General features: G+C 36.6%; 1 protein-coding gene across 2 annotated transcripts in view; it reads right to left on the reverse strand.

Moving 5' to 3' along the window:
- Window positions 1-2,287: 2,287 nt before the first annotated feature.
- LOC109049032 (protein shisa-9-like) overlaps window positions 2,288-22,175 on the reverse strand; it is a 58,012-nt gene continuing 38,124 nt past the window's right edge. Inside the window, exons 4-6 of one of the 2 annotated variants that reach the window (XM_042728966.1) lie at window positions 11,823-11,933; window positions 4,724-7,023; window positions 2,288-4,568 (exon numbers count right to left, since the gene is read on the reverse strand). In XM_042728966.1, coding sequence (XP_042584900.1) covers window positions 6,557-7,023; window positions 11,823-11,933 — 578 coding nt within the window. In that variant the 3' untranslated portion in view covers window positions 2,288-4,568; window positions 4,724-6,556. The remainder of the gene's footprint in view (window positions 4,569-4,723; window positions 7,024-11,822; window positions 11,934-22,175) is intronic. The other variant, XM_042728968.1, reaches the window with a different exon arrangement.

The following is a 22,175-nucleotide window of genomic DNA, read 5'->3' on the forward strand; positions in this document are numbered from 1 at the left end:
AACCAGACTTAAGTGGAAAAAAGCATGGCAGATATGGAAATAGGGCATTAGACAAGCAAAAGAGATGAGGTACATGGAAACGAGAGGATAGGATGACAGATCTCCTCTCTCCACCCACAGCTCTTCATCATCATCATGTGCTGTATTATCCTCCATTTCTCTCTCTCCCCAGACTCAGGAGACCCATATTAACTTAAATATCAATGACAGCTAACACTTACTCCTCCCTTCGTCCCGACGAAATAGAGAGAGAGAGAGAGAAATGGAGGAACAAACACAAACGAGACAGTGACAGATAGAAAAAAAGCAAGGAGAGAAGAGAGATACTACAGTAATATCGGGTCCACACTGCAAGCAAGTCACACGACAAAACTAGCTTATAATCGATTAAACTGATAATTTTTGCGATGGTGCAGACGTTGAGGTTTAAAAATCAGTTTCTGCAAGGGGTCCTGTAAGCAAGGGTAGAAAGTATTAAAATATTGTGTGTGCTTCATCACAAAAGTAGTGTTCTAGAAAGCGTTCTAATGCTCACTTAGATGTTCAAAGTACTACTATAAAGTATATTTTAATTAGTCATCATCTCCATTCATATGTCCTATTATTGAGAATGTATCATTTTGTCAGCTTAATTGAACTAAAAAGGCATATCACAGTCAGAGAATCCTAAGAAACAATCAATAAAATCCATTTCAATGCAAAATATACTGTAATTGGCCAAACTATGGTCATTTATCCTTGTAAAGAGATGTCTCATCAGTCACCACAGCTTGTGTCTACAGTATATTATAACCATTGATGAAGATGAATTTGACTCAGCATGTTCAATCTGCACAATGTACAGTTCACATTTCAGCAAACTGATTTTAGTTTAGCGTCTGAGGTGTCCTAGAGTCTTATATATTTGGGATATTGAGGACAACTGCCGGTAAATAGGTTGCTTTGCACCAAAGTTAATTTAACAACAAATTCTCATTTCATCTATTTTAAAAGCTAAGAAAACATCTTTTAAAGGGATACTCCACCCCAAAATGAAAATTTTGTCATTAATCACTTACCCCCATGTCGTTCCAAACCCGTAAAAGCTTTGTTCGTCTTCAGGACACAATTTAAGATATTTTGGATGAAAACCGGGAGGCTTGAGACTGTCCTATAGACTGCCAAATAAATAACAGTGTCAAGGTCCAGAAAAGTATGTAAAGCATCATCAGAATAGTACATCTGCCATCAGTGGTTCAACTGTAACATTATTAAGTGACGAGAATACTATTTGTAAGCGGAGAAAACAAAAATAACAACTTTATTCAACAATTCCTTTGTCAACAGTCTCCTCTGTGTCTCTCCATATCACTGTATGCTGCGTATGCTCTTCTGTATCATCCGCGCCACAAGGATGCACTGTTTTCTTTCAAATCAAAGCATAATACACGTAGAAACAGCGCATCCTTGTGTTTTCATGACGAAATTGTTTTCCGACGAACAAAGCTTTTAAGGGTTTGGAATGACATGGGGGTAAGTGATTAATGACAAAATTTTCATTTTGGGGTGGAATATCCCTTTACGTACAATTAATCTACTCTTTAAAGTTAAGATTTTTTTGTTTTAGTCTCTTTTGCTCACCAAGGCTTCATTTATTTGATAAAAAAATGCAGAGTAAACCAGTAATATTGTTAAATATTATTACAGTTTAAAATAACTTTCTTTTTTATATTTTTAAAAATGTATTTATGAATTTATTTAAAATGAAATTTATTCATGTGATGCAAAGCTGAATTTTTTAGCATCATTACTCCAGTCTTCAGTGTCACTATACTGAACTATAATGTAAATACAGATTTTTTTATTTACTTTGAGTATATTTTTAAGTATATTTTTGCTAATGAAGTAAAATGTTCTAACAATATCCATTATACTTTTTTAGTACTTCTTTCACCACTCTACAGGCCCTGTGTGTACATTTATGTCAGTTTGAAGACGATGAAGATGGAAGGTGACTGGACGTACACACTGACAGTGCTTTTTTCCTTTTTATTTCTGGGTGGTACAAGTGACAACAACTACTGATGCAATAAAGTTAAGGAAACGTACAGGTCAATGTTATGCAAATAAACCATGTAATATGGCAACTACCATTAAGAATGCAGACTCTGACCTCCAGCAGTTTAATCACAGACAGTGTGAACATCTACTGCCTTGAGGAGTCAGAAGAGGAAAAGAGAAGTGGAAAAGAGAGAGAGAGAGAGTGAATGCTGATGACATAGAGCTGTGTATAAAAGGGGGGGAAGTGTACACAGGGCTATTTTATATCTCAGCAAGTGAACAACTCTGTCCTAATCATGCATGACTTCTGTTATTGTACTATTTTGGGTAGCCCCGTCCACAGTTAAATCTTACTGGTCCATCATCCTGCTAGAGTGCAACAGGAAGTAAATTTCTTTACTGTTTGCTGATTGCTGATTTTATTACATCATTTGCAATGCTTCTTGGTATGAGAACTTAATCACTTTAAAAGAAAGTATAGCCAAATGTGTTGCATCACACCTAGCTAGGACACGGGGTAACGTGAGCTGGCTGCACCCAGAAAAGCCTTTGGGAAACTTACACAAAACACTGTCTTTACAATGTTAAATCCTCAGTTTTAGTGTGTGTGTGTTTGTGAAAGTCTGTGAACTAATGCTGCTTTATTTTCACATCATATACATACATTTTTACACAAAATTTATATATTTAACTTTTTGCTCTTTTAACCCTGATGTATGAATAAACAGGCATATATAATCAGAAAACATGTAAAACACAAATGTGACAGGAGATATTTCTCAACGCTAGTGTTGCTGTAAAAATCTGGCCTTGTTTAAGTCAACAGACAAGCCTAATTAGTCTTCCTGTCGTTCTCTTTATCAATGATGTAACCAGTGACTTTTAATTAGGATAAGCCTGCATTGCTGTAGCTGGCTTTGGATTTCCTTTAATGCTGGTAAGTTCAAACTTAGAGCAGTTGTCTTTTTTCACTTCTGTGATGAGCTCTCATATGTCCTTAACATGTTTTTGCATATCTTTTCAGGGTTCAAACAAGAAAAGTCCTGTTTTCTCAAGGAGGGAACATTTTTTGCTTTGTGATGGACATTAATACACAAACCAAGAGTGTGTTGTAGCAAAAATTTCTTTGACTTTTGATTGCAGGATGGAGCATCGCTTTCGCAAAACCCTTACGTGTATTCTGCTATAGATTACCCTAGTAAAGTCACTCTGACACAAGCAACTTTACTCCCTGTCATTGCATTGGGGAAAACCCTTTCCATGTCCGACACGGGGCAACTCATGTTAAGAGCACGTACGTCTTTAAAAGCCCTTAGTAGAATTCATCCTAATTATACTTACACAAAAGGTACAGCTTAGAATAGTGCATAAGATTAGATCAGTCAAACGTACCACTAAACCAGTGCAGCCACCTAACAAATGGGAACAATGTGATTCTCCAATACACGTTACATGTCTCTGGACTGGCAACTAACATGTCATTCAAGCATTGGTTATAATATGTCTTTTAAAAATTATTAAATAAACCATTGGTTTATACATAAAGCGCAAGCTTTAAATATGGCAAGACATCATTTAAGTTAGTAAGGAAGGTGAGAAGGGTGTTAAAATTTGGAAGCACTTCATCTCCGTCAAATGGTTGTCACCTGCGGCAGGCTTGACTTTGATTCCAATTACGCTTACGATACAAAAAAGACGACATTGCAAATAGACCATAAACAGTAAAAAGTACATCATGTATTGCTAAAGATAAAATGCTACCCAGTGGCATTCACATCACAGGTAGAACACTTTCGTTTTAAGAAGAAATCAGAAACAACAGTCATTCAGCTTATTTGGGTGGTTTAAAATAACCACTGGAAACGAGTCTTCACACCGAAGGAATTCGAAAGCAGATATTTACACCTTGTGTTTCTTTGTAACAGTTGAATGCACTCAACCTCTTTTTTCCCTTTTTCATCCTTAACCTGTGGAATTAAGTAGTTAATTGACCAATCCAGTGCTTTATTGAGTTAATGTCAAATAAAAAGTTTATTTCCAGAAGTTAGTCCTCATTTGATTCAGTGTTTAAGATGATATAGCCAGAGACCTTATCACTGTGGTTTTGTTAAAAGCTAAATCTGCCCTGCTCTGCTCTTTTCCCGGCATTCCTCATAGACAGACTTCATGACCTCCTGGCTGACAAAGTAGCTCCATTTCAGGCAGAGGGCTGTGTAGCTGGCTCACCTTGGCATCTCTTGACATCTCTGTGCCAGGAGAGGCTGACAGCAGTGTCTGTCCTCCAGGGTTTGCCCGTGAAACCCAATGACACCCTTGAGCCATTGCCACTGAAACAGAATGAAGCATCACTGTAGCTCAGGATAATTTGACTTAATGCTGACCCATGAGAGCATGTTGATACATCCTGACATCAATTCATTGGTTGAAAATAGCCATCCAGGAACATGCTGTAACTGTATTTGTTGTCATATTTTTGGAACTGCTGTCTCTGGAGTTGGTCCAGAAGTAGAAATTATCTCCAAAATAGGCTGGTGAGGATATAAAGAGAGAGAGAGAGAGAGAGAGAGTTACTTGTTTCTTTCTTTTTCGTCCTTTCTTTATATTTCATTACAGACCCAACTGCCGTAACATGTACTTCAATGACTTTAATACAATCTAGTGTTTAGAAAGTAATGCTTTGTACCGTTACGAGTGTGTTGCCTCCTCCTTTCGAGTTCAATAATCCTTCTCTGCCTCTCGCAATAATGGCGTTTTATTTGCAAGCAGCCCTAAGCAGCAGTTCTGTTGAACATTTCACACTCTTTTATAGTCCCTAGGTGGCTTGTACATTAGATGTCATTGGCCCTTAAAAACTCACAAGGCTGTTCAGACAAAGTGTGCTCCTTTTTAGACACAACTGTTTGCTTGGTAAACAGATGCTTTATTGTTGTGTAAAGAAGCAAGAGGTCACCATCAAACATCTCTGCAGGTCTCCTTTAAATGGGTGCATAAAAAAAAAAAAAAACTTTTGTCTTTGAGCAAGAACCATATATCTCCATTCGGATCCATTGTGAATTAAAAAAGATAAGACAGACGCTAAAAAAAAACATGTCTACAGGCAGTTTGGGAGAACATATTTTGGATCTGCTGAATTAGAACCAAGCTGTCATCAATTACAGCGCCCCCTGGTGTTCTGTGGCAGTGTGGAAGCCAAACGCTTGGCTGGAAACAGCTTGGAACAGCAGAGAGTGAGTGAGTTTGACAGCTGTGTCCATCAGTCAATTGGCCCCAGGCAGGAGAGGACAGACAGACCTAGTATTGCTACCATTTTCCTTGGTCTCTTGAGCAACTCCCAAGATACCTAAAGTCTCAGATCTTCACTTTAAAACTGATGCCCACCACCAGATTAAGTGGTTTCCCATGCCATGTGCATTAGGATGCTACAACAGGGTGTAGGTATTGCTGCTACATGCTAGATTTTGCCACCAAGTCATCAATCTTCATTTTTATCAATCTTCATCAATTTTCATTCTTGGTTCTTGCTTTCATGAAAAAGATAGTTATCTACATTCAAAAGTATTCAAAGTAAGCAGGCTGTTTGACAGATATTGCAAAGAAAACACATGGGTCAATTTAGCAAAGTTGTTTTGGCAGTGCTGCTTATGACACTATTGGATTTGTTCACCTAGACGTGTGCTCTTCCGTCACTATGGCACCTCATCTCTGCAGGCGACTGTTGTCCTCTGAAATGTCTCTCTTGAGGTCTGTCTGTAATAGAGATTTGATTATCGACCTTGTCTTTACCTTTGCTGTGTCTCAAACAAGAGTTTGAAATAGAAACAGCCAGAATAGCTATGATCTGAAGTGATGTTGGCGGTCTGCTCCCTGGACAAGTGCTGGAATGCATCCTTTGATGAAGGTGTTGAGGTAAAGAGTCACAGGGTCATTGGACTTCGCCAAATTCACCTAGACCCTCATCCGTTGACTGAAATAAACTCTTAAACATCACAACACCTCAAACACTCTTTCCCTCTCACAGGGCACCTTGGTTTCTTCACTGTCCTCTTCCATATGCTTTCTCAATGTTCTTTGTCCTCAGTGGTCTAGAATTGTCGGAATAATATTTCACTGTGTGGCAGCTCTTGGCTGATGGAAGTTGACAGCACAATGGCCTTATCCAGAAGGGTGTGCAGGCTCCTGAGGTGCAAGGCTCCTACCCTTTGCTATCCGACACATGGGTCTGGTCCACAAGAGACATCTGAAGGCCAGCAGTACAAGAACAACAGGCCAGAATTTTAGGGGGGAGGTAGGATCACCAGGGATTCAAAGCCCATGAAGAATCGGAATCAAGACCATGCAACGTTTTCCCCTTCAGTTTTTTGTATTGTTGTACAATGAAAATAAATCTAGTTCAAAACGAATACAAGGAAGAAATATACTATAAATATAACTGAAGCACATGTGTAGGAGCTTTCACATCTGGTTGTCTAATCGAAATCATGCTTTCTTGTGTTTGCATCCTTTTCAGGCTTTCCCCTCAGACCGTCACTTCCGTTTTGCTGTTTGTGGGCAGTCCCTTGTGTTTTGGGTGGAGGTGCGGTGACTGTCCGTACCCCAGAGGCTGAGTGAACAACTCTGGAAGAGTCTCGATGCTAAACTGACGCTTGTTGGAGAAGGCATGGTGCCGACTGTTTGGTTGGGACAGTGGTGGCTGTGGCTGCATCATAAGGGGGACCTGGTGTTGGAAATGGCTCTTGTTGGGGTCCCAAACTTTGAAGGCTGAGCTCGAGGTGAGTGGGTGGGTGTTAGTCTTGGAGATCTTGGGCTTGGGGACTTGAGCTGATGTAATGGTAATGGCCAAAGGAGTATGGATGTCCGGAGAGGGAAGAAAGTGTTTATCTTTTGGGTGGAAAGCAATGGGCTGGAAGGTTGCAGGCGAGGATTGGCGGTGTGCGTAATCCATCATGGGGTAGCTCTTGGGGTAGTAATCCCTTGCTGTAGTATCTGCAGTGAAAAAAAGGCCAGGGAAAAAAGAATTTAGAAATATAGAGGCTAAAATACAACATAACATTTATGCCAAATATGCAATAGATTTAATAGTGTTGCTTCTACACTCACATAACCTACAGTATGTGGTGTACAAACCTAATGTATTTCTCTCAGACTATAGTTGCTATATTTAGTGTTTAGAGGATCTAATGAGTAAAACACCTGGAGCAGAGGGTCATCAAGTGCGACATGAGGATGCCCTCAGCTCTTTTTTACGTCACGCCACACACATGCATGCATGCACGTACATACATTGACTTGAGGGAGCTGTGGCTGTTCACATCATGATCATGATGAAATATGAATTATATGTGTCCTGACGCCAGACTCTGTTTGAAAGGATCAGTGTAAGAAATGTCCAGTGAAGAGGTGATAAGTTGAAAGGAGACAGTAGAATGGTTTGCAGTTAGATCTGGTTGATTGTATGATTAAAATATGTTATATTGAAACTTTGAGATACAAGGACAACCTACCCGGCAGTTTCTAGTATGTTTTTAAAATGATGTACTGCAACATTACCCAACTGCATCCAAAAGGTAATACTTTCAAATGTTTTATACTTGGTGGGAGCAACGATCCATAGTTTTACCTGGTGTTTACTATGGTGGTCTCACTACATAAACTGCAGTTATAACTGCAGGACTATAATTATTATGCACTATTGTGTGTAATATTTTGATTAGCGATATTTACAGTGGCTTGGTAAAAGTTAGCTACTTATGTGATAGACGCCAGTTAGGGTTGTGAAAAGTATAAAATTGGCTGGTTATTTTATTATTTTGCAGAGTGAAGTAGGTTAGCATGTTAGCAACAGTTGACAGAGGGGAGTTAGCCTTTTAGCCTGTCTCGTCAAATAAGCCCATCTCCACTGAGTGCTGTAAGCTATAGACAGGCCACTCGCTTCACTGCCCTCAGACTTAAACAACCTTGCTTCACTGTTTTGTCATTTTTGTCTCCTTTTCCTTGTTTTCCATCCTGACTTCCAATACTGTCCTTTCTCGCTATCGACTGAGTCATGGCTAATGCATGAGGGGAATACCTGCTGGCAAGGTACACAATCTAGCATAATTTCATTGTATGTGATTTCAAATGTATATCTTGGCCCGATGGTAATCATTGTTTCTGGCAAAATACTGTAGTCACTAAAGTAAAACTGTGGTAACTTGGCATTAGCAGCTACTGTTATGATTCTTTTTGACCACATCAGTATGGACGAGCTCACTCTTTGTAGTCGTGCATGAGCGAATGTCGGTTAGTATTACAATCAGCTTAGAAGGTCAAAATGAAACCTGAAGGGGTTTTAGGGATGTTGTGACATGCTGAGGGCCAAAGCCATGTCTCAGCTCTATGTGTTTGAAGAAGTGACAAAACCTGTGTTTAGAAATATCATAAAATTTACCCAAATGGGGTTGATAATTTGTTCCTGTAGATAGTAAATCAAGCAGTAATTCGCTAATGCGGTTAGATATGCAGATTAGCTCATATTATGTTTTTGAGTGTGAACATCTATTAGCGTATTCATTTGCTTTTTAATTCAGGAGTGTTTTGATTTGAATTTTAATTAAGAAGAGAGGATCTAAAGAATCTCAGTTCAGTCGACTTTCCAGTGAAGGTCCAGTGAATAGGTAATGTGGGCAGTGTGCATTGAGTAGGCATGAATTATTTAGGGAGTGTGTTTAAAGAGAAGGACACCGAGACGTATTACCCTGATAATGAGTAAGAGACGAACAGATTTAACACACGAGCACACACACACACATACTTATACCATATACACACAGTTAGCCTGAAAAAAGAGTACTGCACAATTACACAACTGCACACACACTTTGAATTATAGACTAAACCAGAAAATTGACCATTTTGAATAAGCATAGAAAACTAGAAATAAAAATGTATCAAACCATATTTTATTTTATTTATTTTAGCACCTTCTCACAACTTTGCATAATAGTAAGGTTTGATAAATCTGACAAAACCTCCTTTTGTGGGCATCTAGGGATATTTAATTTTTACTTTATCACTGCAAAAATTTTATTTTAGTGCTAAGGTCTAGTCTTTAGTAATTACCTTAAGTTTAGGATGTTAAGTATATGATGTTATCATTTACAGCAGATGTGTTTGGATCAGATTTTAGATAAGCCTTTATTTTGGGGGGGATTTGTGAGGAAAATGCCTTTCTAGACGTACTAAATTATGTTGTAATAAAATGTAAAATTACAAAAAGGTTTAAGGGATGGTTAAGGATACTAAACACATAATTTCCTCAGTATAAATAAAACAGCAGTCAATGAAAAGTCTCTATCATGATAGAAAAATGTGTGTGTGTGGTCCTCCGGGGCATTCAGGCACTGCAACAGGAGAGAACGTGACATAACGGCCTGATGATGTCAGACACAGGAAATGAACAGGAGGGTGAACATATGTATCTAACTAATGAACAGACGGTAAATGTACCAGGAGCCACTATGTCCATGTCTTTTCTTCCTTTCTTACTGACTCTCCCCCTCTTAACCACAAGTACTATTTCTCTTATATTTCTTATAACTTCTTTGCCTTTCTCTTTGTTTTTTTCCTCACAACTTTCTCTGTTTAAGTTAGTTTGCCTCTCACTATATCGGTACGTCTGTTTCCAATCGTTATTCCTTTTCTCCCGTCATCCTCTCATCTTTCCCTCCACTTGCCCTGCTGAACCCTCCCCATCCAATCTCTTTGCCAGCACAGTCAGGGCTGATCCATCTCAAGCTTTCCAAATGCAATATTCCAACAGTAGACACCGGAAACTGCATGTACACGGATGTACCATATAACTACATATTGTTTGAAGGGGAAAAAATCCCTCTCCATCTTTGTGTTTTATCCGGTCATATCTCTTTGATGTGGGCTAAATATGTGCAATAGGAACAATGTGCTTTACATTAGTAAAATCCCACAATAGCTAAATACAGTAATAAAATAAAATCTTAAGAATGTTAAGAAAACTGTCCAGAATCTCTCTCACAAAAAAAATTAAATGCTTCTAAAAATAGACTTCATTTTAAAATCAAATTCTTCATTCTACAAATTCATTACATAAATGTATCAATTTCTTATTCATTTATGAAATTATATTTTGAAATTATATAGTATGTGAATTGAATTGTAAATGTATTCTTATCAACACAGCTTTCTCAACATGCATTGTGTATTGCATTGTTCACAAGAGTATCACGACGCATGCATGTGCATTCCTCTGCTTGCTTGCTCTACGTCAGAAGGCTGGCTCCTGTGTCAGCAGCACCACACACATGCTTTGTGGTACTCTCGTGAATGCACGTCGATACGGAAGAGTAGAAATTGTTGATTGTTATTTGTGTTTTCTTTGTACACGAAATGTATTTTCGTATCTTCATAAAATTACAGTTTAACCACTGATGTCACATGGACTATTTTAACAATTCCCTAACTGCCTTTCTGGGCCTTGAACGTGGAAGTTGTTTCTGTTCGTGCAGGGTCAGAAAGCTCTTGGATTTCATCAAAAATATTTTAATTTGATAAACAAATTCATCAAAAATCCAGAAAAGAAAATTTATTATATGTAAAACATTATGCAGGAAAAAACGTTTTAGAATATTAATAATAATAATAATAAAATAAATGTTTCTGGAGCAGCAAATATTAGCATATTAATATGATTTCTGAAGGATAATGTGACACTGAAGACTGGGGTAATGATGCTGAAAATTAAGCTTTACCGTCACAGAAATAAATTACATGTTAAAATATTATTACAATAGAACACAGCTATTTTAAATGGTAGTAAGACTTCACAATATTATTGGTTAACTGTATTTTTGATCAAATAAATGCAGCCTTGGTGAGCACAAGAGACTTCTTTTAAAAACATTAAAAAAATCTGACCAACCCCAAATTAAGTGATATATTTATTTTTATTTTATTTTATTTTACTTTTTTAATAACCAGGTTGTACCAAAGGTAAAAAAAAATCAAATAAATAAAAAGTATATATATAAAAATTATATATTTTACAAAGGTAAAAAAATAAAATAAATAAATAAATAAAACATTTATATATATATATATATATATATATATATATATATATATAAAAAAAAAGCTTTAGTTATATATATATATATATATATATAATTTTAATTTTAATTAAATTTTTTTACCTTTGGTACAACCAGGTTATTAAAAAGTGTATGGTCATATACACTTTGAAGATATAAGCTTTAGTGTCTTTGAGTCTGTTCGTGTTTTATACTGTTGGTCATGCAGCATATGGTATATAATATGTAACATAGTACATTTCAACTGATTTCCCATCAGCCCCTAATTCTCAGTGAGTGTGTATTTATGTATGTCTCGAGAGGGAATGTGCTAAGAACAAACACAAGCGTGGCTGTTTAGTGAATTGACCCCTTTGTTTTTTCGAGTCATGCTGTGATTGATAAGGTCACACTACATAGTGTGTGTTTGTGTCCATTATTAGCATAACCGTATATGTACAGTACATACTCTTGAGGTCATCCACCTATGATTTTAATAACATGTCAGGGTTTTTTCCCTCTTGATCTGAGTGGTGATATTTGCATATGTGATTACATTGTGTGTTTTCCCTGCAGTCAGTGACACTGGGAATCATTTGCAATGGTAATCAGTGTTTGTGGATAAAGTGACCTTGATGAAACATGTGTGGCATTTATGGTGTGCATTACAAGATGTGACAGCGGTTTGTGTGTGTGTCTTACCCATGGTCTTGAGAGAGGAGTATTTGTTGAAGCCCAGGTTGTTGTGAGGCTGGGACAGAGTCATTACGGGACTCAAAGTATGATGTGTGACATTATTCAGGTGGTTATGCTCTGAAGGAAGAGAGAAAGCACAAAAGGAGAAGGAGAACAGGAAGGAACGAGAGAGCAAAGAGGAGAGTGAGGGAGACAAGGAGGAGGGGTGCGTTAGTAAATGGGAAGTCAGCACATTTATAGAGAGATGAGTGCATGTGATTATACAGTAAAGGAGAAAGTCTGCCGTTAATTTCAGAGAGTAAAGGGGAACGAAGGACATGCATGAGTCTTATAGCTCAGAGGTTCCTGTAGAACACGACGCTTGCAACATCAAGGTCATGGATTCAGTTCTCTAACTAATGCTATGTATAGCTTGGAATGACTTTGTGACTTTAAATAAAGTGTCTGTTGTATAAATGTGAATGTAGGCTGCTGTTGCATAACGCTGCAATCTTAATAAAGTTCTCAATTACGTTTTATGCAAGTAAACTGCAAAAAGTTTTAAAATCTCTCAAAAGCAAAATAGTTAAAATATCTGTAAAAATCCTTAAAACAAGATTAATTTACTTGAGAAGTGGCATTGCGTAAGATATTAAGACTAGTTTTTAGAGAAATAACAGTAGCTTTAAGTCTATAAATTTCAAATTTCAGAAGGCCTCTAAATTAACATGATCCAAAACTTGCTGAAAAACCTGTTGTACACAATCTACTACACGCCTTCTGTTGTCTGATAGTTTATACTTTTTTAGCTAGTAGAAGGCCTTTAAGTATCATTCCAAAAATTTATCAAATATAATACATCAGGCTTTTGAGGAATGTTTATTTTATCAGTCATTATGTATTGCACTGCATTATATGTTTGTCCCCACAATAAAATCTACAAGGCTTTGATCATAAAACTAAGCATTTACATGTCATTTTGCTTTGACATATTATTGGGAGATACAGAGTGACAACTAATGTTTATATGCATTTTATATGACTAAACTGTTATCACAATCTCACTGATTTACATTAGAAGCTACCAGAATTTATCTTAGTTTTTGAGCATATAAATATCTGCTCCAAATTGCAAAGTTTTGCTCAGTTTGGACCTCTGAATTAAACTGAGGTGTTTTTTTTTAACCTCCTTAATTATAAGCTCCATATTCTCCTATATCATTCTATAATATGAGCCATAAAAGCCTGACGTATCAAATATTTAGTTAGTGTGAGTGTATTTTGTCTAAATACACAGGCAGATTTTTTCCTGTTTCAAGTATAAAGAGGTTAAAAGATACATAATACAAAATACACATATAGTAATAACAGTCTTAATATCTATGAAACATCACTTCTAAAAAAAAAAATGTAAAAAAAATCCTTGTTTATAGGTTTTCATAGATATTTGAAACTGCAAAACAATCTTAAAATCTCTTTTGAGAAATAAAATAGACAATTGTTGAAACAATGCAAGTGTAGCATTAAAAATTAATTTGGACAGCAAAGCCTCAGAACAGGTATCTGCTCAGATCAGATATTTAATCATAAATATAAAAAGTGAGTATTTTGATATTTTCAGCAATTTTTCAATACACATTGTTTAAAACCATCTTTTGAAAAACAAAGGAACAATAGAATTTGACATACAATAGAAAAAAATAAAAATAAATGTTTATTGAAAGTGAAGAGAATTCGCTTAAGTCATTTGTAACACTTCATAGAAGAGAACAGGAAATCCCATGATTTCTGCTTCCGTATTAAAATTGATTTCTTTGACTTGTGGATCTTTCTTCAGACTGTGGGTTGTGTAGATATTTGAGATATTGTTGGGATCTCATTTGAAACTGTTGGAGTCCCTGGCATCTTTTTCTTAGGAGAAAATTTAAGTTCACTGCTGTCTTGTAGAAATAATTGAGATCACATTTTTTTATTTTCTATGGGCACGTTTGTACACATCTGCAATTTCCAAGGCGGATGCATGATAGACTGCTGTATATGCGAAAGTCTGATGTCTGTACACTGTGTGGAGGTCACTAAAAGTTATTTAGGACACACATCAGGTGTCCTCCCCTTTGGGCTGGGGTGTGTGATCACTGACCTGATTCTGTCAGGTCACTTTGTGTGTATATGTACTTAACATATATGTTAGTGTTAGTGCATATGTGTGCTTTTACGGCAGCAGGACAGATCGGTATGCCATACGCATGCAGTCCAGATACAATTATATCACAGCAAATGGATGCAGGTCACGGATTAGGTCAGGTTCATGTGCACAGTGGACAGTGTCTGACACATTTTAAAAGGGTTAATCAGGCACACGCAATCACACAGTGTTATAAAAAGTACTGTGTGTATAAAAAGTACCATTGCTGTCAAATGTGATTTTTGCATGTACTGTATTTGTGTGTTTGTTTGTTTCCTCTACACAGCCTGATGCTAAGTGAAAATAGTACTAAATAGCATACAGTATTTTCTTAGTGATAGATTGCTTTTTACACTAAGTGAAAATAGCAGTATTTTTTAGTGATATGACCACCTTATTGGGACAAAGCCCTCTACATCTACCCTAACCATACCTATTAATTTATTTTAAACTTTTTGATTATTTTAAATAACTCTGCCCACAAGGTTATTTGCACTTAGTTTTTTTTTATCGTAAAAGACTAAAAATGCTATGGTAAAAATCATCATTGGTTAATGGTAAGTTCCTTTTCTCCTATTGGGTGAAAAACTGTAATAGATCACTTGAGACATTTTAAATAATTTAACAGTAAAATACTGTTAAATGTACAGTTTTTGGAAGTGAAAAAGAACAAGTCATAATGTATTGTAATGAAAAATGATGAACTTTGAATAATTATGTGGCTTTCTTTTTACCATCTGTATTTTTAAGGTGGTGGGGGTTAGATATATAAACACCATTGCAACCAGAGATGCCATTTTTGTACAATAAAATTCATAGATTTAAATCTGTAAATTTACTCTATAACCGTGATGTAAATAAAGTATCTAACAGGAAGCATCATTCTTCTCCAGAGAGACTGTTTTTAAGGACATATAGAGTAAGGGATCTCTAACACTCCACACTAGTGCTTTCCTCTAGAGGCTTGTTCTAGAATAGAAGTGTCAGACTCCCAATAATTAAAGGTGTGACATATTTCTCTGTTTCTTCCAAGATTTTCCCATTCTTTTTATTTTCTCTGTCTGTTATGTTGTGAAAGAGAATGGGTAAAATAGTCTCTGGAAGTGTTTGGAGAAAGGGATGTGTCAATCAAGCAGAGAGATTCTTTAATTAAAAGCACAGATTTTTCATTCTTCCATTCAGTGGCTTAATAACAAATGTCAGTTTGTAATAAAGATTGGTCAAAGGCTCTTGCATGTGAAGTGATTCTCTATTGCAAAAGGTGTCAGTCCTGCTCCTGGACATTCCTGCAGAGTTTGGATCCACCCTGCTCCAAAACATCTGAACCTGAAGATCTTGATCACCTGGTTCAGATGTGTTTAATAAGGTTTGGAGCTAAACTCTGTACCAAAAGGGGATTTTCACAGTAACCCCATAAGAAGAACAATTTGGGTTCCCCAAAGAACCTGTTGTTGAATTTTTGACCTTTATTCACCGTATGTTTTACCTTATAGTGCATGTGCAATAGCTTTAGAAGGCTATGATTATAGTCTAGTCTGAAATCAGCTGAGAGGGTGAATGTTCTGCCTTAAAAGACAATTCCTGGTCTGCCAGTGCACAATGCCTGGAAGTCCACACTGTTCCAAGTTCTGGTGCTGGTGGGTTGACAATACGAGCACGAGGCTCTGAGCAATTTTCTGCGGTCAGGCTGCAGTTGTAATCTAATCATCTAATCTCCATTACACGCAGATGTGGAGATCAGACTCTGATACAATCAGACATGACTGTGTCTCACACTATATCTACACTATCCCTTTGTCCTGTTCTGTTTGCTCATATTAGTCTTTCATTATCTTTACTGATTCCTGTAAAATCAATTAATCAGCAACAAATAAAGAATTTGAGGTCAGAGGCCAACTCAACCCATCTGATACTACAAACTTTATTATGGTGCACTATTTAATGAACGACATCATGTGACATGTTGAAGGTTAAAAACATATTGCTTGCCCCAATTCTCTCTGCTCTCTATTATTTTTTCCATCGCTTATTCCTCACTGTAGAGTGATGGGTGGGTGGTCTGTGCTACTCTCAGACTGAAGTTATGTAACTTAATGAACTGCTAAAAGGCTATTGAACTGTACCTCCATGTAACAGCCTCTGTTCCTCATGGGAGTCTGACGTTTGCGTCATAATTAATAATAAATGCATGACGGTAACTGCAGGGATCTGGTAACCAGGTGAGGTGTAAACACTGGTCTAGTGAGGACAGATGGAGAATAACTTTGTGTGTTATAGATTATTAATCTGATTTTGCTGGTTCTACTGCTTGTTCGTTGTTTTGTTTTTTTATAGATCAATATCAGAGCTATAAATCAATATCAGTCAATAGTGACTGGTATAAATCAGTTCACAAATTGTTATTCAATGATTAAAGCACACCTAATTTAATCCAATGATTAAAGCACACCTCATTCAATCCAGTTGTTTTTAATTGCTGGCTGAGAAGGAATGCATGATGCGTCTCATAATAAGTACTGAGTTACTGTACATAAGGAATCTAAAGAGCAAGTCACAGTGTAGAATCAAATTGAGAAGTCACAGTAGAATCACTATGGAGTCACTATGATGTCACAGTAATGGTTTAAAAATAGAATCCCAATGAATTTGAAATGGACGTAATTATTAAATGTAATAATTAACTTTAATAAATAAAATGTTTAATATTATACACATTACATTTTAACAAATATTTTATCATGATTCTTTTTTATGCCACAAATTATTATTATCACAATTATTTATGCCATTATATTTATGCAACATTTTATAATCAGTTTTGTAATCTGATAAGTATAATACACATTTTTCACTTGATAATAATTTAAAAAGTTGAGCTATGATTTAAACTATGCCTACAAAAATGAAGTTACTTTATCTCTGGATGCCGCTGTTGGGTGCTATTCTGATCACCAATTTGGTGTGCAGACTCAATATTAAAAATCTGATATTAGAAAACAGAAAATTATTTTGTGTCTGAATCCACAATGTGTTTCTTTGTTTAGACAAAGAAGGGAGTAATACTGTCAGTAGGGGTGTGCCCGAAGCCGAATACCTTTTTTGGAAAGGCACGGATAATGGCTTCAAAAACGAATAACGGGTAAGGCTGCAGACTGCAGCACAGTCTGGTGTTTGCTAGATTCACAGGTGAGCTGGGGATCAGCACAATATTTTACACAAAGCTCTAAATTCACTGTGTGAAGTGAATGAACGTAAACTTTATGAATGAAAAGAGTGCGAATCAAACACCGCATTGCTGTTGCCACTCCGTGCATCTCTCAGAGATCAGAGCTTGGCAAGAGCAGGCCTAATATTACCTAAAATATTACATCATACACGTTCTACTATTTGTGTATACAGTATATAAAAGGCAATGATTTAAACCTTATAGGCTACAACATAAATGAATAAGCACAGTGTGATTATAATAAATGTTTGTCATGAAATCTTCCTACTTGTATGATAAATTTATTTTTAGAATTTTAATTTCATATTTTAGAACACTGAATAGGGCAAATAGTCTAAATATTTTTCCATACTCTGTTCTCTTTTTTTCCCCATAGGTTTTCCAGACCTGCAAATTAAGTGAAATACTTCTTTAAACTCTGCAGGAACCGGTGAGCCAAAGGAAATCATGTTGTTTTACATAATCCTCTAAAATTACAACACAGTAACAAGTGTGTGAAGTAGCTAAATGAGTTTATGAATGAAATAAGCGCAAAAAAAAATAGCAGAGTTGCAGTTGCCTTTTTCCATACATTTCCTGGAAATGACCCCTTACTGTTTTAATTTAGATACTTAAATATCTATTTGTTTGATCATGAAAGGTCCCCAAGCTGGGACTCGAACTCACGTTGCTCGAAGCACAACTGCACTACATCTCAAAGCACTGTCTACGCAAGGAAATCATCTCCGACTGTTAGACGATGTTTAAATAGGCTAAATGTTATAATCATAAATATAAATAATAATAATAATAATTTTGGTTAAACACTGCATATTTCTTCAGTAATAACTACGAAAAAAGATAGGCTGTAAAACCATAAACATAACGGTCTTATCAAATACTGTACAAAGTTCTGGTTTAAGCTCCACTTACTTCCAGTTTTATCCGAATACAGATACAGACACGAATAATTTTGTAATTGATACCGATACAAATACTGGCTTTACTGCACACCCCTAACTGTCAGACTGGAACCACAATAGAAATCACAGTTGAGCTTGTGGAGGCTAAAACGTTGTGTTTTCTAAAAGTAAAAGTAAAGGTCAGGATCAGTGGACAATCACACTGTAGAGACAGAGAAAAGCATTTCGAACCTTAAAGTTTAAATGATCTGTTTTCTGTATATAGAAGAAAATTTCCTGCTGTTTTGACCATCTACAGGAGGTTCAGCTTAACTTTTTAAGACAGACTTCACAAAACTTTTTGTAGAGTAATTCCTCACTGGAGCGGCATGTGTACGGCAGAAAAGGCGTTTGATATCCATCCATGGATCTGCTCCATTGGAGTAGGAGATTTCTGTTCTCTGAGGGTAGGCGGTCCCTTGGGGTAAAATTCAATCAAACACACACAGCTCGCCACAGAAAACGCACTACTTCTCATTAATAATGCATCATCCCACTCAGGAAGAAAGAGCAATCAACATGCATATTCATTTAGCTTCTTAAATATTACTGTCCAGCCCTTTAAGGCTTTGAAGAGCATTTTATGGCAAGGAGAGAAAGAGAGACGGAGACAGGAAAAGAGAGCTAAAGAAACCGTAAAATAACCTAATATGCAAAAGAAATATTGACTGCCACGAGGGAAAGAGAAGGTAAGACAAGGCCATATTGCCTTGCTTTATCACTTCAGAGGTGGAATTGAGTTTGTGCAGTTGTGTATATGTGTGTGTGTGTGTCTAAGATCAACTCCTTTGTCACACTTCTCCAACACACTCAGAAATGATTTGAATTGGCTCTGATATACTTTGATGAACAATCATTAGTGACAGTGATGGGTTGTTAGACTGGCTCTCTCGCTCAATCACACACACACACACACACACACACACACACACACACACACACACACACACACACACACACACACACACACACACACACACACACACACACACACACACACACACACACACCTTTTTCTGTCAGACAACTACACTTGGCCCTAGATCTGTGCCACAGCTCACAATCTGACAAAGTTTACTGCTGTCAACATGCATTTAGTTACTTCTCTCTCTCTCACTCACACACAACTACCCATTTTTTGAAGGGTGTATGTATTGTAACATTGGTGCCTCCCCAACCTACACAGACAAAATGCCATCAAATAGCCAAAAAATCATAAGCAGTTCACATGTCCTTTGAAAACATTTAAACATTAAAAAAAGATATCAATAAAATATGAAATCAGTAAAATTAGAAACACAAAAAAGTGTTTCTAAAGTTTGTTTAGAATATAGTTAGCAGCTTTAAGAAGAAAAAAAAAGTTGCTAGATTTGCTTAAGTTGCTTAGTTTGTGAACTTCATGACATGTGTAATATAGTTTTATATAGTTATACATGGGTAAATAGTGAAAAATATGATTATGAAAGTAGATTGTTATTTTGGATGTACAAATATGCCTTTAATTTAAATTGATGTCTTTGCATAATTACATTTATGCATTTAGAAGACACTTTTATCCAAACCGACTTACAGTGCATTCAGGCTAACATTTTTTACCTAACATGTGTTCCCTGGGAATCGAACCCACAACCTTTTGTGCTGCTAACGCAATGCTCTGCCACAGGAAGAGTTTCTTTTAGTGTGGGAGAGTACAAGGAAAATACTTAGCTGGGCAAGCCAACTTAGGAAGCTTGAACAATATGGAACAGAATCAATCAGGACAGATCGATTGGGATAAGGTTGTACACAGATGTTTGCATTAATTATCATATTTCTAGCTGCTATTTTCCATATTCTTGTGCTTTAGCCTTTCAGTGAGATGCTGTAATGCACATCTGGGTGTGTGAACTAGTATACCCTACATTATGTGGACCAAATGTCCCCACAAGGATCGTAATACCAATAAATGTTGTCCTTGTGGGGACTTTTTTTTTTTTTTTTTTTTTTTTTTTTTTTTGGTCCCCATGTGGAAAACAGCTTATAAATCATACAGATTTATCTTTTTTGAAAATCTAAAAATGCAGAAAGTTTTGTCTGAGGGGTAGGGTTAGGTGTAGGGTTTGGATAAGGGGACAGAAATTACACTTAAAGCATGGAAACCCAACATGTGTGTGCATTAATACGTGGTCCCTTGATGCAAGTTGCTCAAAGAATTTGTGGTATTCAGTGTGGTCAATTTATTTTTGCTATTTGGGAATGCATAAATATATATATATATATATATATATATATATATATATATATATATATATATATATATATATATATATATATATATATATATATATATATATATATACTTAAAAAAGGCGTTTCCAAAATGTCTAAACACCATGGTAATACAATTAGTACGTTTTTATTAGTGTTGATGGATAGGCAGATGGACACTTTATTGATCATGAAAGGTAAATTTAGTAGATTGTAAAACACACACACAGGCTACATGCAAGCTCACTGCCAGAGCCAGTAAGGTTTTATTTTTCTGTTTCTCAACGGACTGGAACTAATTTAATGACACATACTATATTCCACTACATCCACAAGCCACATGCAGAAAACTAACATACACACACGTACGTGCAAATACACATTGAAACCTCATTATAAGCTCAGGAAATTAGTAAGTCTCCCTAGACTTCATACATATGTGTCATCAAATCCTGTATAGGAGATACAGCAATCAGCTGTAAGTACAACCCAGCCATTTATTATGCTGATGGACCAACACAACACATATGTACAGTCTCTGTGTGTATGTGTGTGTGTGTGAGAGAGAGAGAGAGATCAGTGTGCATACAGTACAATGCAATTCATTCACTCAGCAGCACAGCCTGACCTAATCTCTACAAAGTGCTTGTGAAGCAATCGTGTGTGTGTGTGTGTGTATGTGTGTCTGTGTGGACCTGCTCAGTTAAACCTGATTGATGCTCTTAAATACACCAGAAGCTTCCTGACCTTCAAACCACCTCCAGTCTTCGACCCCCCTCTCCCCGCGCTTCATATGGTATGACCCTTTTCAATCCCTATCTGAGCACAGATGGACTGGGTCAGTGCACCTACAGAGGAGGGGTTTTCAACAACGCTCATGCAGCTCTCTAACTGGGCTGCATAGGAGAACCAGAATAAAGGAGAAAAAAGATAAAGAGCAGCAAATGTTGTGGAGTATGACAGAAATTGTAAGACAAAGGGAAGATGAGAGGTTTTTGAAAGCACAGTTGAGTTATCCATGCAGTTACTTGTGTTTTGGGAGAAGGGTGATGAATGAAAGGGGAAAAAAAGGATGAGAAAAGACAGGACGGAGGGAGAGATGAAGGCATGTATGATGTCTAACACAGAGAGCAGCTCCTCTACTGTCACACTAAATAACCCTCACACTTTTCTTATCTTTTCTCATGCCTCTCTCTCTCGCCCGCTCTCTCTGTCATGATGTGCTGATGCCGTCAATGTGAAAGCAAATTTCAAAAGAAGTGTGTGTACAGTATGTCATAGAGTTGCTTGTTGTGGATATTTTGAGATAAACTGGTTTGTATGTGTTTAGTTGTATAGGGATATAAGGTGGTTAGCAATGCAGCTATGAGAGATTGTGTGCATTAAAGTTATTGTTCAGCCAAAAATTACAATTGTGTCATTGTTTGCTCACCCACATGTCAGTCCAAACTGTTTGACTGACTTTCTTCTGTGGAACAAAGGAGGATAATTCTTGAAGAAGAATTTTCACACTTTTTTTCTTGTCATTACAATGTAAGCTTTTAAGCTTCAAAAAGGACACAAATACCCCATGAAAGTAGCCCACGTGGCTCATGAAAAGCGATGGGAGGAATAAATGTATTTCAATCTTTTTGCATTCTTTTACTAAGCATTCCCCTGAGAAACTTGGTGTTCACTTGCAAACCTTGTGGTGAAAATAATATTGTGGGAGGAAAAACTATATTTCAGGGCTTTTGCGAACGAATACAACGCTTTTCGGGGAACACAATGGTTTTGCAAAG

This window comes from Cyprinus carpio, chromosome A3 (genome assembly GCF_018340385.1).
Source record: "Cyprinus carpio isolate SPL01 chromosome A3, ASM1834038v1, whole genome shotgun sequence".
Taxonomy (NCBI): domain Eukaryota; kingdom Metazoa; phylum Chordata; class Actinopteri; order Cypriniformes; family Cyprinidae; genus Cyprinus; species Cyprinus carpio.